General features: G+C 38.4%; 1 protein-coding gene across 6 annotated transcripts in view; it reads left to right on the top strand.

Moving 5' to 3' along the window:
• The window catches only part of LOC115621853 (ABC transporter G family member 23), a 79,615-nt gene that overhangs the window by 64,348 nt on the left and 1,396 nt on the right, over positions 1 to 13,871 (top strand). For 3 of the 6 annotated variants that reach the window (XM_030515665.1, XM_030515670.1, XM_030515668.1), the window contains exons 2-7: positions 9,492 to 9,701; positions 11,960 to 12,476; positions 12,534 to 12,682; positions 12,905 to 13,046; positions 13,128 to 13,220; positions 13,287 to 13,472. In XM_030515665.1, coding sequence (XP_030371525.1) covers positions 9,492 to 9,701; positions 11,960 to 12,476; positions 12,534 to 12,682; positions 12,905 to 13,046; positions 13,128 to 13,220; positions 13,287 to 13,472 — 1,297 coding nt within the window. Of the gene's footprint in view, positions 1 to 2,501; positions 2,740 to 9,491; positions 9,702 to 11,959; positions 12,477 to 12,533; positions 12,683 to 12,904; positions 13,047 to 13,127; positions 13,221 to 13,286; positions 13,473 to 13,871 lie in introns of all 6 variants that reach the window. The other 3 variants (XM_030515671.1, XM_030515669.1, XM_030515667.1) reach the window with 3 other exon arrangements.

Below are 13,871 nucleotides of genomic sequence, written 5' to 3'. Positions count from 1 at the left end.
TCTAACTTGCTATAATTATTCACAGCTATAGAAATGCTAAAGCAATAGAATAGGATAGATTTATCTCTTCAACTTTTGAGTAAATGAATTTCTTTTAAAAAATAATAAAAATTACTGTGTAAAAACAATTCCTAAGCTAAGTTTTTGCAACAAATGGACAGAATTTACTGTATTTGCTTCACAATTTTGTTTGGTTTTTCCTTCTGTTTTGATTGTTATACAAAGCTATACATTATTATTGCTGGCTGGCTTAATGCAATCCATGCCTGCCTGTCTGCACATTTTCATGCTCAGCTGCCTCACAATTCGGCTTAGCTCCACTCTGCTCAGTTAGCGCCGGCTATTGCCCAACAATTTTGGCCAGCAACAGTTTTGAATTTGATTTGGCAAAGTGTGTTGTATGGCCAACTAGTTCATGTTGTTTATTCAATTTTATCTGTTGTCTTGACTAAGGTGAGCAGCTTTCAGAGGTTGTTGGTTTTTCAGCGTTTTGTTGTTGTTTTTTTAATGTTATGGCTGGCGATTGTTGAGAGAGCGGCATCTGCTGATGGCTTTAGCTTCACCTCTTCGATTATGCAAATGAGGTATTTTAGAGTGCAGTTGTGAAATTCTTGATTTAACTGCACAATTTCCACAATTGATGACTGGCAATTTGTTGTCATAGCCACTCGAAATTTTCCGTTGCATTTAGTGGCAAGTGTGGACCATTGTTGTTGTTGTGTCCACGGCATGCAATTCTCGTTGCTATCGACATCGCTATACAAAACTGACCTTGTCACGGCAACGCACTGAACATGCAAACTAAGCACAACAACAATTCAGAGAGCGGCTCATATTTCGATGTGATTTCATCGAATATTTCGATATGCGTCCATTACTTGTGTAATTGAATGGCTAAACGCATTTAATTGCTAATAGAGTAGTCTCGCGCTTCTGATTGCCTCCGAAGAGCATTTTAACAAGCGGGGCCGTCAATGTCATATGCGTACATTGCTTTTAGTTCAATTAATATTTATATTAATTAATTTGTTGTTGTAGCCGTCTTAAGCCGCTTTAGTTGTATGAAAATATGCGCCGAACTGCATGACAATGTTCAAAGCGTGCGCGATTTGAGCAAAAGTAAATAAGCAAACAAATAACAACTCGTACATACTCGTATACCTACATATACATAGTTGTAGGTATGTATGTTTGGCCAGATACATTCATGCGTCAATTGTACAGATACACATCGATATACATTAATATGTATGAATGGCTGGGCATAGTATGTGATATGACTTGCTGAGCTTGCTGCTGTGTTGAAAACAATACCCATGGTTTCGAATCTACAGAAGCTGGCCACAATGTGTGTTGATTGTATAATTGCTAAGACTCAGCAGGAAATGGGAGATATTTTCGTTGGGCGTTACACGTCGGCCTGTGCATGCGCTTTAAATGGATTTAAAATGTTCAAAAACATATCAAAGAAGAGTCTCAATTGTTGATTAGAGGACCTTCATGAAGAAGTTGCTCCAACAATGTGCTTCAAACTATATTTTACAGTCTATCCGAACAACATTTGCTCGCAAAACCATAGTGTTTAGGTACTGAATTAATGTATTACCGCCATTAATTAAAGGTAGAAACAATATAAATATATAATTGCATTGCGTTGCATGCATACAAGTATAACACGGATCAGAAAGTATTTGAAGCTGATTTATTTTCTTCATTTGCAAGAGTAACCAAGTCGATGCAGCAACGTTCGTCTGTTTGCCTAACTTCCAGTAAGTCCGCCCGCATAGTACGCCTTGATTTGGAAAAGTATAGAAACTATGAAGAATTCTTTTAGATCTTGAAATGAAATATCAATGTTTTATTCATTTTTAATGCCATATTACTGGAAATAAATGTAGCTGTATACTGGAATTCCAAGACACATAACTATTTTTTAATAAAATCAGTAAAAACTAGAGACCACATTTTAACTCACAACTAAAATGGTGGGAAAATAAAGGCTGAATATATTATTTCTCTAGCCAAATCGTTTTTGCCCATATAAATAGTTATTGAAGAACAACGTTCAGTCAACTACTGTAATTAGCTTTTTATGTTTAGCAAAATGACAAAAATTCAAAAGTATAGTTAATACGCGCTAATAGGTGTGAAATGAATATATCTTGAAAGCCAAGACACTGCATATGAATGAATCACTTGTTGTACACTTTAGACTTTTGTGAGCTGTTCAATATATTCTACGAATATGAACAGCCCTGCTGAAAAGTCGGTTTGTGGTCATAACGATGACTTGGCAGGAAGTAGAAAAACTGACCTCAAGCTCGCAGATGCAGTTTCATGTTGACAACGGAGGTTGTGGTTCTACAAATGAAAGTGTATAACTTTTAGAGAATGCAAAACGCCTTTTTATGATCGTTATAGGTTTTGCAAAACTCCCAGTCCAACGTCAAATAAAAAGATGTGTAAATAAAAATACTTTTATTACTATTTTTGCTTTTCAGCCAGCAGGTGTGCATAAAGAGAAAAAAAAACATAAACTTCACTTCGAGCTTTACAAGCTGACCAAACAAAAATATATTTTGTAGCCAGCAGCAATAAACAATTTAAAAAATACCCAACTAGCTTTAAAATAGCCTAACAAAGGCACACAAATCAAACACCCACCATCAGCATCACCAACAACATCAGCAGCAGCGGCAAAAGCGGCGGCAAACAAACAAACAAAATGTTGATATCAACGTAAGTACTCGTATATGAATGAATATATATGTATATGGCAGGCACGATCTGAAATACTTGTGCGAGTATCTCTTGGACTGCTGCGTGCACATAAATTGCAATCAAAGCCCAACGAAAACCCGAACACAGCCAATTCAGCTTTGGCCCAGTGATGTTGACCCATTTGGCAGCTACAGCTGGCTCCCTTCAATTTATCCAACTGCCTGCCCATCAATCGTGCATACTCTGCATTTGTATATCTCTACTTTGGTTTAGTGTGTAACGTGTTTTTTTTCCCTTAAAAAAATTTGCTGCTGTCAACGCCCGACTCGGCCGAGCTTGTTTTGCATGTTTGCAGCTCCCTCTCCTCCCTAGGGTCGACCAACATCTAGCCCTGTCTTTATACTTTACACTTGTCGCCCATAAACATTGCATAATGTGGCTTTTGTTCGGTCTTACTTGTTGGCTTTTGATTTGACTTTTCCTCCACGCTTCGCCCTTTTATGTGCTGTGCCTTTTCGTTTTTGTTTTTGTATTTTTTTTTTTTGTGTTTTTGGCGCATTTTTGTGCACTGTGTCAGCATGTGTGCGAAAAAAAAATAAGAGTGCCGTAGCCGTTTGTAGAGCGAACGAGTTTGTAATTGTGTCAAATGCCGAAGGCCCATTACATAAGCCGCATTCATTTAAGCGTATACACATCTTCACAGTATCATTATAAATCGGTATAACACACTACTATAACTACAGTCGCTTGACATGAGGGCAGGCGTGTCAAGTCTTTACTCATCTTATTGATTTATTTGATGATTGACACGTGTTTTTACGGCTTCGTACTAATTGTTGCATTGTTAAGCACTTGTGCCATTCAGCGTTGGCATTAACGTCGAAGTCTGAAGAATTTTAGTTGTTGTAACGCCTTTGAAATGCGGAAGTGACAGAAGCAAAAAAAAAAGTACATTTTACGAACAAAAAAAAGGAATAACAACGAAAAAGTTTGTTTGTAAATAATAATTATACACTTTACAAGTCATTTAATTTTATGGCGATTTTGCAAAATTAGGAACTTAACAAGCCAAGCTCTTTGTTTTATTCCCTAAACATAACAAAAGGTTGTAAAGGCCTCAGTTAGGGGCAGCTCTGACTTCTCTAGCTTAAACAGCAAATCATCTTAGTGATCTATTTTTTATACCCTGTACCCGTAGGGTAAAAAGGGTATATTAGGTTTGTGCAAAGTATGTAACATACAGAAGGAAGCATCTCCGACCCCATAAAGTATATATATTCTTGATCAGCATGACGAGAGAAATCGATCTAGACATGTCCGTCCGTCTGTCCGTCCGTCTGTCCGTCTGGATGAACGCGAGGATCTCAGAAACTATAAAAGCTAGAATAACCAAAGTTGGCATCCAGATTCTCCTAGGTCCGAGTAAGGACGAGTTTATTTTATTTTTTTTAATTTTCCCCCCCTTCCCCCGCTACAGAATTTCGTCAATAGCGCCCACATTTCAAATGCTACCTAAACCAAACTTTGCACACATAATTTATATATAATTGTCTACTGTTGTTCAATTTTATTCAATTCGGTCAATTCTAAATAAAGTTATTAGCAAAACAAATTCTCGCCAGTACAACCCCCCCAAACTGCAGCAACAAGTTCGCTCTTCTTCTTCCTCTTTTTGGTGCTGCTATGGGCGCATATAACTCAGTGACGGAAGTTTACCTGGGTACAGGGTATTACACTGTCGGGCTTGCTCGACTGTAGCGTTCTCTCTTGTTTTTTATTTTACTTAAAAGATCATTTCATTTGTATCACCTTAAACGTTTATTAATTGAATTTGTAAAACTATCGATTAGTAGCAATAAAATATTTACAGCTAACCAAACACGGAATAAATGTTAAAGCTTGAAATTAACATTTCTAGCAAATGAGAATTAAAAGAACAAAGCTGTTGTTTAAACTTAACGAGGCAATATAGTTTTTATGAATTGTTGATAGATCCAGGTGACTTATCAATTGATAACAATCAACCTTGTTAGAAAAGTTTCCTTATGTTTGTAAATAAACTGTACAACAGTACATGCATTTATTATAATTTTGTTTAGTGTTTTTAGTGTATAACTCTTAATAAATATAGCTTTCTCACGAATAAATCATATGGAATATTATTTTAAGTATTTAATTCGTAAAACTCGAACACAGTTTAATATTATTTGGAAGTTGTGCTAAAGTAGTGGGCCGAGAAGCTCTTTTACAAATTTTTATCAACGAAAAACCTATGAGATAGAATTTCTATCAAAGAACGTTTCGATAACCTTCAGACTTTGAAAAGTGCTCTATTTGTCAGAGCCAGCAAATTATTTCGCCCTAAAGAAATGTAATTTATGACCGTTTCATGCGTAATATCATGAAAAAAGTCGATGTATTTATTTTAAAAAACAATATAGAAAAAAAGCACATTGTAAATTTGCATCTTCCGTGTGCGGCTTTTCAAACACGCCTTGTTGTTTATTTAATTGAGACTCAGCGCACTGGAATTCCCCGACGCTGCTGCCTCCGCGATTGCGTGTGCAAAAAGAACCAAACATCAGTGCATGAATGTGAACATTTAAAATTCTGATCAGGTATTATTGATGCGTGACGAACTTGTCATCGTAGTCTTTCCGAGACCACATGCGAGTAGTTGCGTGAGCTTCAAGTCGTGCCGGACCGGACCTGCTTGCAAGTGCACACATGCTTGTGACAAATACTTACATACTTAGGCATAGGAACATGTTTAGCTTGATTATATATTATTAAGGAGCGCAATCATCAGTAAAATCGAAACATGAAGTGCAGTTGCACAGTGTATTGCTTACTGAAATTATATAATACTAAATACTAAATACTAAACACACATTTCTACTAATACTAAACAAACATTTCTAAATACTGTCATCACCCCACTACCAAAATAAATAAACAAAACTAAAATGTGCTGAGTTTTTCTCTGTTTGTGCATTGCACCTGTGGATATGTATATAATGCTGATACAGCGGAGCTGGATTAGTCTCTGCGACGGCAAGGGCGGCGTCTTTGAATTGTTATTCAATTTATTTGATTGAGTCCCTAGAACGAACACTAACTGGCTGGCTCTATGTTTGATTAAACGCTATTTGCCAGCTCGAGTGTTTGTTTTGCACTCCAACTTGTCTGGTCTAAGGTTAAAAATGTGCGACTTTTTGCAGTTGTTTTTCGCATCTAATTGACATTTCTCCGAACCGTTTTTGATCCGAAATTGCTTAAGTCTAAAATAAGATGTGACTCTAAAAGATTTTTCGACATAACTTCCCACGCTGCAGGGAAATTGAACAAGATAGGCCTACAAACTATTTGAAATGATTTAAAAGTCATTTATGGGACAACGCCCCAAACCATCTGACTTAATGCCTGCATCTCAATAAAAAATAAATTTCTGCCGCTCTAATGGCTAATATAAGCGACAGTAAGTAATGGCAGATGCATTAATACTAAAGCGTTCAAATAACAGAGTACACATCTGCATTTGTGTATGTGTGTGTGTGTTTTGAGCATAAATGTCAAGCGCGCCCAAAAGATTCGTTGTCATTATAAAAAACTATTTGGGCTGACCTTGTCCATTGTTGTTGACTGTGCGCGCGCGCAAACACGAATCGAATTTACGCAATTTGCCGTACGCACAAACATATACATACACACACACACACACTCACACATATACGAATCAAAAATGTTGGCTGTGACTAACACACACAACACAATACGCAAATCGAAAGACTCAAGCAACGAACTTGAAATACATTTCATCAGAGTTGCGCGTTCATTTCTACTGCTTTTGTGGTTGTTGTTTCTGTCGCTATTAATGGCATTATGCTGTTATTGTTGTTGCTGCATTGTTGTTGCAACGCGCTATTCCAGAATTTGTGTGCAGCGCACAAATAAAAAGACAAGCCCTAAATGCTGTCAAGCAGCTGTCAAACGTTTGACAGGCGCTGAAAGCACAAACAGCAACAACAACACACACACGCACATTCCAACGAAAATGCAAATATTTGATATAGCGCATAATGAAGCTACTTTATTTTCGCTCTCAGCTCAACATTTTGAACGTTATTTTTGATGATATTTGCTCGCCACTAGCCAATCAAGCGCTCAGTTCATCATTGAGCAACATGCAGTGTGCCTGAAAAAGAGTGTACATATGTATGTATGTGTGTGTACGAGTATATAAAAAATGCAAATATTTGCGCTCGATTGAATATTTATTTAACGAGACACTGACGACGCAATCGATTAGCAAAACTGTTGCTGTTGTTGTTGTTTGTAGCAGCAAAAAGTTAATAAAGAAGCGTCAGCGACAGCAACAGCTTGCAGTGTTTCTTGGGAGTCTTTTTTTTTCGAAAGCTTAAAGAGCGCAGCGTCGCGCTCGACGTTCCGTGTTCAACAAACTGCGCTCACTCAATGACCTTGAACTAGTTTCCCATACATTTTTTTGGCTCTCTGTCTCTGTTTCTGCCTCCGTTTGTGTATTTTCGTTTCGTTTCGTTTTTTATTTTTGGTCGTACATATGACTTGTTGTTGATCGTTTTCCAATGAACGTTAATGAGATCAGAAAATGGAGAGCAAAACGTAGCATTGAATAGGCGTGAATTTGATTAAATATATATGATTAATTAAATTCTATTATTAACTTTCTTTGCCAATGCAACAGCGATAAAAGACCAATGCCCAAGCTTGTGCTAACCTTGACCCAAATGCTGTTGTAAATATGGATGTGGTTGTGGTTGTTGCCCTTCTTGCTGCATCTTTATCGTTATTTTTGTTTTATTAACCGTTAAGTTTTTCAATTAGTTTCATTTTCGCGCCAGTTAAACAAACCCACTTGTATACTCACATGCATACAGACATACATAAGTACAAGAGCTCTTGCATTGCATAATGGCGGCCAATACAAACACATTTTGCATATTTGCTCAATGCACTGGCCAACTAACTTGGCTTCGAAATGCTGCCGAGTCGGACAGCACTGCAATTGAGCAATCAAGCAAAGAGCCTGACCAGGCCACACCACGCCACGGCATGCCAGAAGACCAGACCAGGCCCAGACCGGCCATTGTGGCTTTAGCTGCTTGGCCATACCCGACGACGCGCATTCACTTGTGACCAAAGACGGTGACGGCAACGGCGACAGCGACGCCGTCCAAGTAACCAAATGCGCGTTGGCAAAAAAAAAAAAAACACACACACACATGCTCAAAATTGAGTAAGCTATAGTTGTGTGATGGTGTGCGTAAGTTGCTTATACTTGTCGGTGGATGCAACAACAACAACCACAGCCTACTTGTTAGCCGAGAGTATACATAAGTTAGAGATGGTACGAGTATGTCCAAGTCGGATTTCGTGAATGGGCTTCCCGCAGGTTTTGTCAAGTGATACACCGTAGATAAAAGTATCTGGAGCGTATAGTTTTGTTATTAGCTCTTCCAATTCCCTGTCAAGTTCCATGCAGCCAACTCATATATATATATACTCTTTGACTGCTTTTTGGTTCCCTTCCACTAACATGTACATTTGATATTCGAGCGTTTATCAGTATATATCGCTCCCTAATTCATGGGTGTATTGTACGATTCCAGTACCGTGTCTGCATTACAAGAAACAACTAAGAACAGGACGCTTTAAAACATTTATATAATGGAACATTAATAGCAAATAGCTTAGTCCAAATGATTCAATTAATTATATTATGCGTGAAGTACAAAGAGTAGCAAATAAGAGTTATTGACAAAATAATTGTTTATATTGTTATATATAATAAAATATATATAATAAATTGTTATATATGATAAAATAAAAATTCTTAGAAATTGTTGATCATTTTTATTTGGAGTTGTCTCATTAAATATTCGCCAAGAAAAAAATCTATATAAAAGAGTAGCGTAAAAAAAGTGAATGAAGAATTTAAGGTTATTGATTGGTGTTGAATTGAGGAATAAGAACAAAAATTGATTATTCGTTGATGAAGGCATTTCTAAAGAAAACACCTCTTCATTCATTTAAACTGCCTCTTTTCTTCAAAACTGTAGCATCAATTGTGATATTTCTTAAGAGTCTACTTCTTATGTATACCTTTTATTCCCAATTTTTCTCGCTATCGAAAAAATGTCAAAATCAGTATTATTTTCTTTGGTGTTTTGAATTTAATTATTTTTATTGCAAATAATAAAAATATAAACTATTTATATTCAAAAACTGAAATATAAAGCCATCACGCACCCACCTCTGGGTGGTAAGGTGTATGTTTTTTAAAGAAAAATTTTGCTTTGTTGTAGCTTGTTGTTGATATTATTATTGTGGCTATTGCTATTATTATTATTATGGCATTTGTTTTATGCTTTTTGCAATGTGCCGCTGACATAGTTTTTCTGCAGTGTGCCGTTGACCAGCCTGTTGGTCAGCTTTTCCACAATTCAGTGAAGCATATGTCGTGAGATAGGTTTCTCATGCGATACAACACACAAATACAATACGAGGAGGAAATTATGCAAATTTGCGTTGAGTGTGCGTTTATGTATTACATATGGAACAACAACAACAACAGGAAACAGAAAAGATGTCATTGTTGTTGTATTCCTGATTCTAGGTTCAAATAAATAACTCAGACAACAAACTTGAAACAAGTTGATTTTAATGCTATAATTATTATTATTACTGTAATTGTTAATACGGATGTCTGCCTTCTATCTTGATCGTTACAGCGTTTCCACAGACTCCGTCATGACGGCCACAACAATCGATGATGCCACACAGACCGGCTCCTGGGGTACCCTGAATACCGCAGCACAACAGCAACAGAACATACAACAGGCAGCTGTCTCGGTACGACATGCATTTAAAACCTATGGCAAGAAGAAGAGCGCCAATCCAGTACTTACCAATCTAAATATGACAGTACCGAAAGGCACAATGTAAGTAAAGATTGCAAAGCAAGCAATGATGAAATCCCGGCCTCATCAGGTGTCGTTGCGAGCTGTTTTTGTGGCATAAAAGTGAAATGTGAAGGCGTCACTTGACAGCTTTATTTAATGGGCAAATAAAATAGAAACGCGTTAACGGGAACCTGAGAAAGTGCAGTTGACTTTGGCGGGTGGGTAATTAGCACATTGAAGAGCGCAAGTTACGAGTATAACGCAATTATGAGGCATATTATTAAATAGACACTCTCACACATTTCTATTAAGTGAATGCCAGTGGTTGAGCATGGAAATTTCCTTGCAAACGCCATTCGATTGCACACTCGTATGGCATGATATGTAACGCTATAAGTATACGATACATGTATATATGCCGACAAGTATATATCAGAGGTCACATGCCCGATTGTCTGTACGTAGTCTTTTAATTGTTGCAATTATATTGCTATTTAGTCTACAGTCCAGTTTGAGCGTCTTGTAGCTGAAACAACATTTTTGCATGATAATTTTCGTTCGATTCTTAAAACACGTTTGCTCTGCGGCAGCGAGGTTTGTTTGAGGATAAAACGAATGCATAAACACATTAATAGGCATTACATTGAAATAAGAATCATTAAATGCCCAGTGGCTCTAGTTAGCTTAGCCTGATCTTTTGTCTCGCCATTTAATGACTAGTGGCAGTAGTTGTCCACTCTTACCCACTCCGGGGCTGACAAACTCATCAATGAAACCTCTGAAGTTTAGCAAACAACTCGTTAGGCATGTTGACGTCAATCGCAGTCGCATTATAAGGAAATAATAATCCAAGTACTATAAGCATGCAGGTAAAATTATTTAAAAAATGTAATTTCATATGCATATCATTGCTTTTATTTATTTCTTAATAAATGATACATGCAATAATTCTTTAGGCTTGCAAAAATATATTCAGCTTATTTTTTTGATCGCCCGGAAATGGCTATGAAACCATATTCGACATTCAATTAAATTGTTTGTCTTTCGTCTCTAGATTTTTGATGGCACACACAAGCTTTAAATTGTGCACGCTGGCAGCCATTTTTGAAAATTTCGGCAATCATTTGACGACCATAAACAATTAAATTGTTTTCAGTGTTATTATTTGAATTATGGCATTGATATGGCGTGCATTCTTATGGCCAAATTACATAAGCATAGGTAAATAAAATGCGTTATCGACTCATTCTCTTCCCCTCTCTATGTCTCTGTCTTTTTGGTTAAAAGCAGAAACAAATCCGATAGCATTGACCCACTTAAAACGAACACGAAAATAACAAAAATAAATCAGAAGCGCAAGCCCAAAGTGCTTGAAAAATCAGTCTCTGTAGGTATGCATATATAAATATAATTACAGTGTGTAAAAAACAGTTAACATATGTGTTCGGGCTATTCGGCAGCTTGACCTAGGTCAGGCAAGTCAACGAACTAGCCGCCAAGAAATTCAACTCAAAGTCACAACTAAGCTGATCATTAAGCCAATTACAGAGAGACAGAGAGGGAGAGGCACACAAACACAGAGCGTAGCGATAATGTACCATGAGTAGCATCAAATTTGTCGAACAGTCATAGAGCGTGTTTATTATTATAATAAATCCAATAGCAGACTCGTCAGATGTGTGTGTGTGTGTGACAAATATAAAGACGCAAAACGTGCGACCTACGTGCTGCAACTTTTGTCAAAGGCCAGGCGTACAAATCGAAAGAGCGAACAGGGCAAACGAATAAACGACTAAAATAACAAAGCGCTAATGATAATGACAGATAACAGCAACAACAATAACAATAATAGTAATAACGAAGAGGCTAATAAAAAGGTTGGGTCGTCTGTGATATTTTGTTGCGGCATACGAGTATGAAAACGCTACGAAAATATTTTCTATTTACTTTTCAAGGTGAACATTTCGAAATAATTCAACTTGAACTGTTGAAATTAACATTGACATCGCCGTTGACACGGCACGAACGGCTAAATGTATATACATATGTACATATGTTTGTCGTGGCAGCTTTCGTGCTACTTATAAAATTATAAAAACAAAAACAAAATACAATAAACGCTTGTCAGCATCGTTTTTCACGTACGATGCACGAGTATGTGTGTATTTGCCGGCATCGCGTTTTGCTAGCGATTAAAAACGCGGGCGCTGTCTCGCTTCGTTCGGCTCGCTCTGCCACGCCTACAACCCCTACGCCCTACGATCTCACTCAGCATTTTTGTTCTCGCTTCTCCTCAGCTATGGCCTGCTGGGCGCTTCTGGCTGCGGCAAGACGACACTTCTCTCCTGCATTGTGGGCCGTCGACGTATCGACTCCGGCGAAATTTTTGTGCTCGGCGGCAAGCCCGGCACTCGGGGATCGGGCGTTCCCGGAAAACGCGTTGGATACATGCCACAGGAAATTGCGCTGTACGGCGAGTTCTCCATACGCGAGACCATGATGTACTTTGGCTGGATCTTTGGCATGGAGACTAAGGAGATTATGGAGCGTCTGCAATTTCTGCTGAACTTCCTCGATTTGCCGTCCGCGAAGCGTCTGGTGAAGAACCTAAGCGGTGGCCAGCAGCGCCGTGTCTCTTTTGCCGTGGCGCTTATGCACGATCCGGAGCTGCTGATTTTGGATGAGCCGACCGTAGGTGTGGATCCGTTGCTGCGTCAGAGCATATGGAACCACCTGGTGCACATCACAAAGGCGGGCCAGAAGACAGTTATAATTACGACCCATTACATTGAGGAGGCTAGACAGGCGCACACGGTAAGTGGAAAGTTGTCCCGTCGGAGTGCACGTATTACTGATCGAATGTCCTTTTAGATTGGTCTGATGCGCTCCGGTCACTTGTTGGCCGAAGAGTCCCCCAGCAAATTGCTGTCCATCTACAAGTGTATCAGCTTGGAGGAGGTCTTCCTCAAGCTGTCGCGTCTAGAGAGCCAGAAGGGGGAAGTGAGTCACGTGAACTTCAGGTAAGCTTCTAGCACGATGCATGCGGCACCACCAAATGTGCAATCTAACCCACAACTGCACGTACGGAGCACACTAATCATAAATAATTACCTTAATCAATTGATTGACTTTTAAATGGTATTTGTATTGGCACCAATACACATCTTACAAATTGTGTCCCCATTTTTGTGTCTTTTTGTGTGTTTTGGTGTTGGCCTCGCCGATCGGTTCTCCTCTGACAGTAACAATATCTCGTTGCATGCCATGGCTTTCGGCAGTAAAATGGATAAGCCCAGTTCCAGCCAGGATGGCGGCGTTGTGGGCCTCAATTTCCATCAGAGCAAGGAGATGCTTGTCCAGAACACCAATGGCTCCATTTTCACGGTTTGTGCTCACCACTAACTGCTATCAACATTCTCTATATACACAATATTATTCTATTCTAATTGTTCAACTCGGTGACAGCTGAACCAGGAACCCTACACTTCGCCACCACTAAGGCGGAGTGGCCCCAACGATGTGGAGAGCTGCCAGGACTGCTGTTCCAACATCTGCAAGGTGTGTTTCTCATTCTCTAACCTTCCCCAGGCTTATATACTAGAGAGAATTCCCCACTAATTCCAGATAACAACGAAGGGAAAGATGCGCGCTCTGCTCACAAAGAACATGTTGCGCATGTGGCGTAATGTGGGCGTGATGCTCTTCATCTTCGCACTGCCCGTCATGCAGGTCATACTCTTCTGCCTGGCCATTGGACGCGATCCACAGGGCCTGAATCTGGCCATAGTCAATGAGGAAATGAACAATTCGGTAAATACTCACAAAATATCAGCTTATAGCTAAGATAGTAAAGAAAGCAGAACAGGAAGCATTGATCATTTTAGAGGCGGTTTCCATTTTCGAATTCGATCAAATTACGCAAAGAAAAGTTGTTATCCGCTCCGAAAGAGGATTGAGTTATAGACACTCAAAAGTGGCTACTAATTTAATTTGATATATGTACTTCGGCCAAAGAAACATTACTTACGAGATTCATTTAACAACTACGTGTTTTGGGGGGTGATTTAAATTTACTGAATATTATTAACTGTCTAATTAAATTAATTAATTCCTTAAGATACATTATTTAGAATTTTCCCATTTAAATATTTATTTTTTAACGTAGTGCATACAAGATTAAATATTATAGTTTTACTCGAAAACATTTAA

The sequence above is a fragment of the Scaptodrosophila lebanonensis genome, unplaced genomic scaffold (genome assembly GCF_003285725.1).
Source record: "Scaptodrosophila lebanonensis strain 11010-0011.00,11010-0021.00 unplaced genomic scaffold, SlebRS2 tig00000024-arrow-pilon, whole genome shotgun sequence".
NCBI lineage: Eukaryota > Metazoa > Arthropoda > Insecta > Diptera > Drosophilidae > Scaptodrosophila > Scaptodrosophila lebanonensis.
The sequence above is the reverse complement of the archived record's forward strand: the minus strand, read 5'-3'. Positions and strand labels throughout refer to the sequence as shown.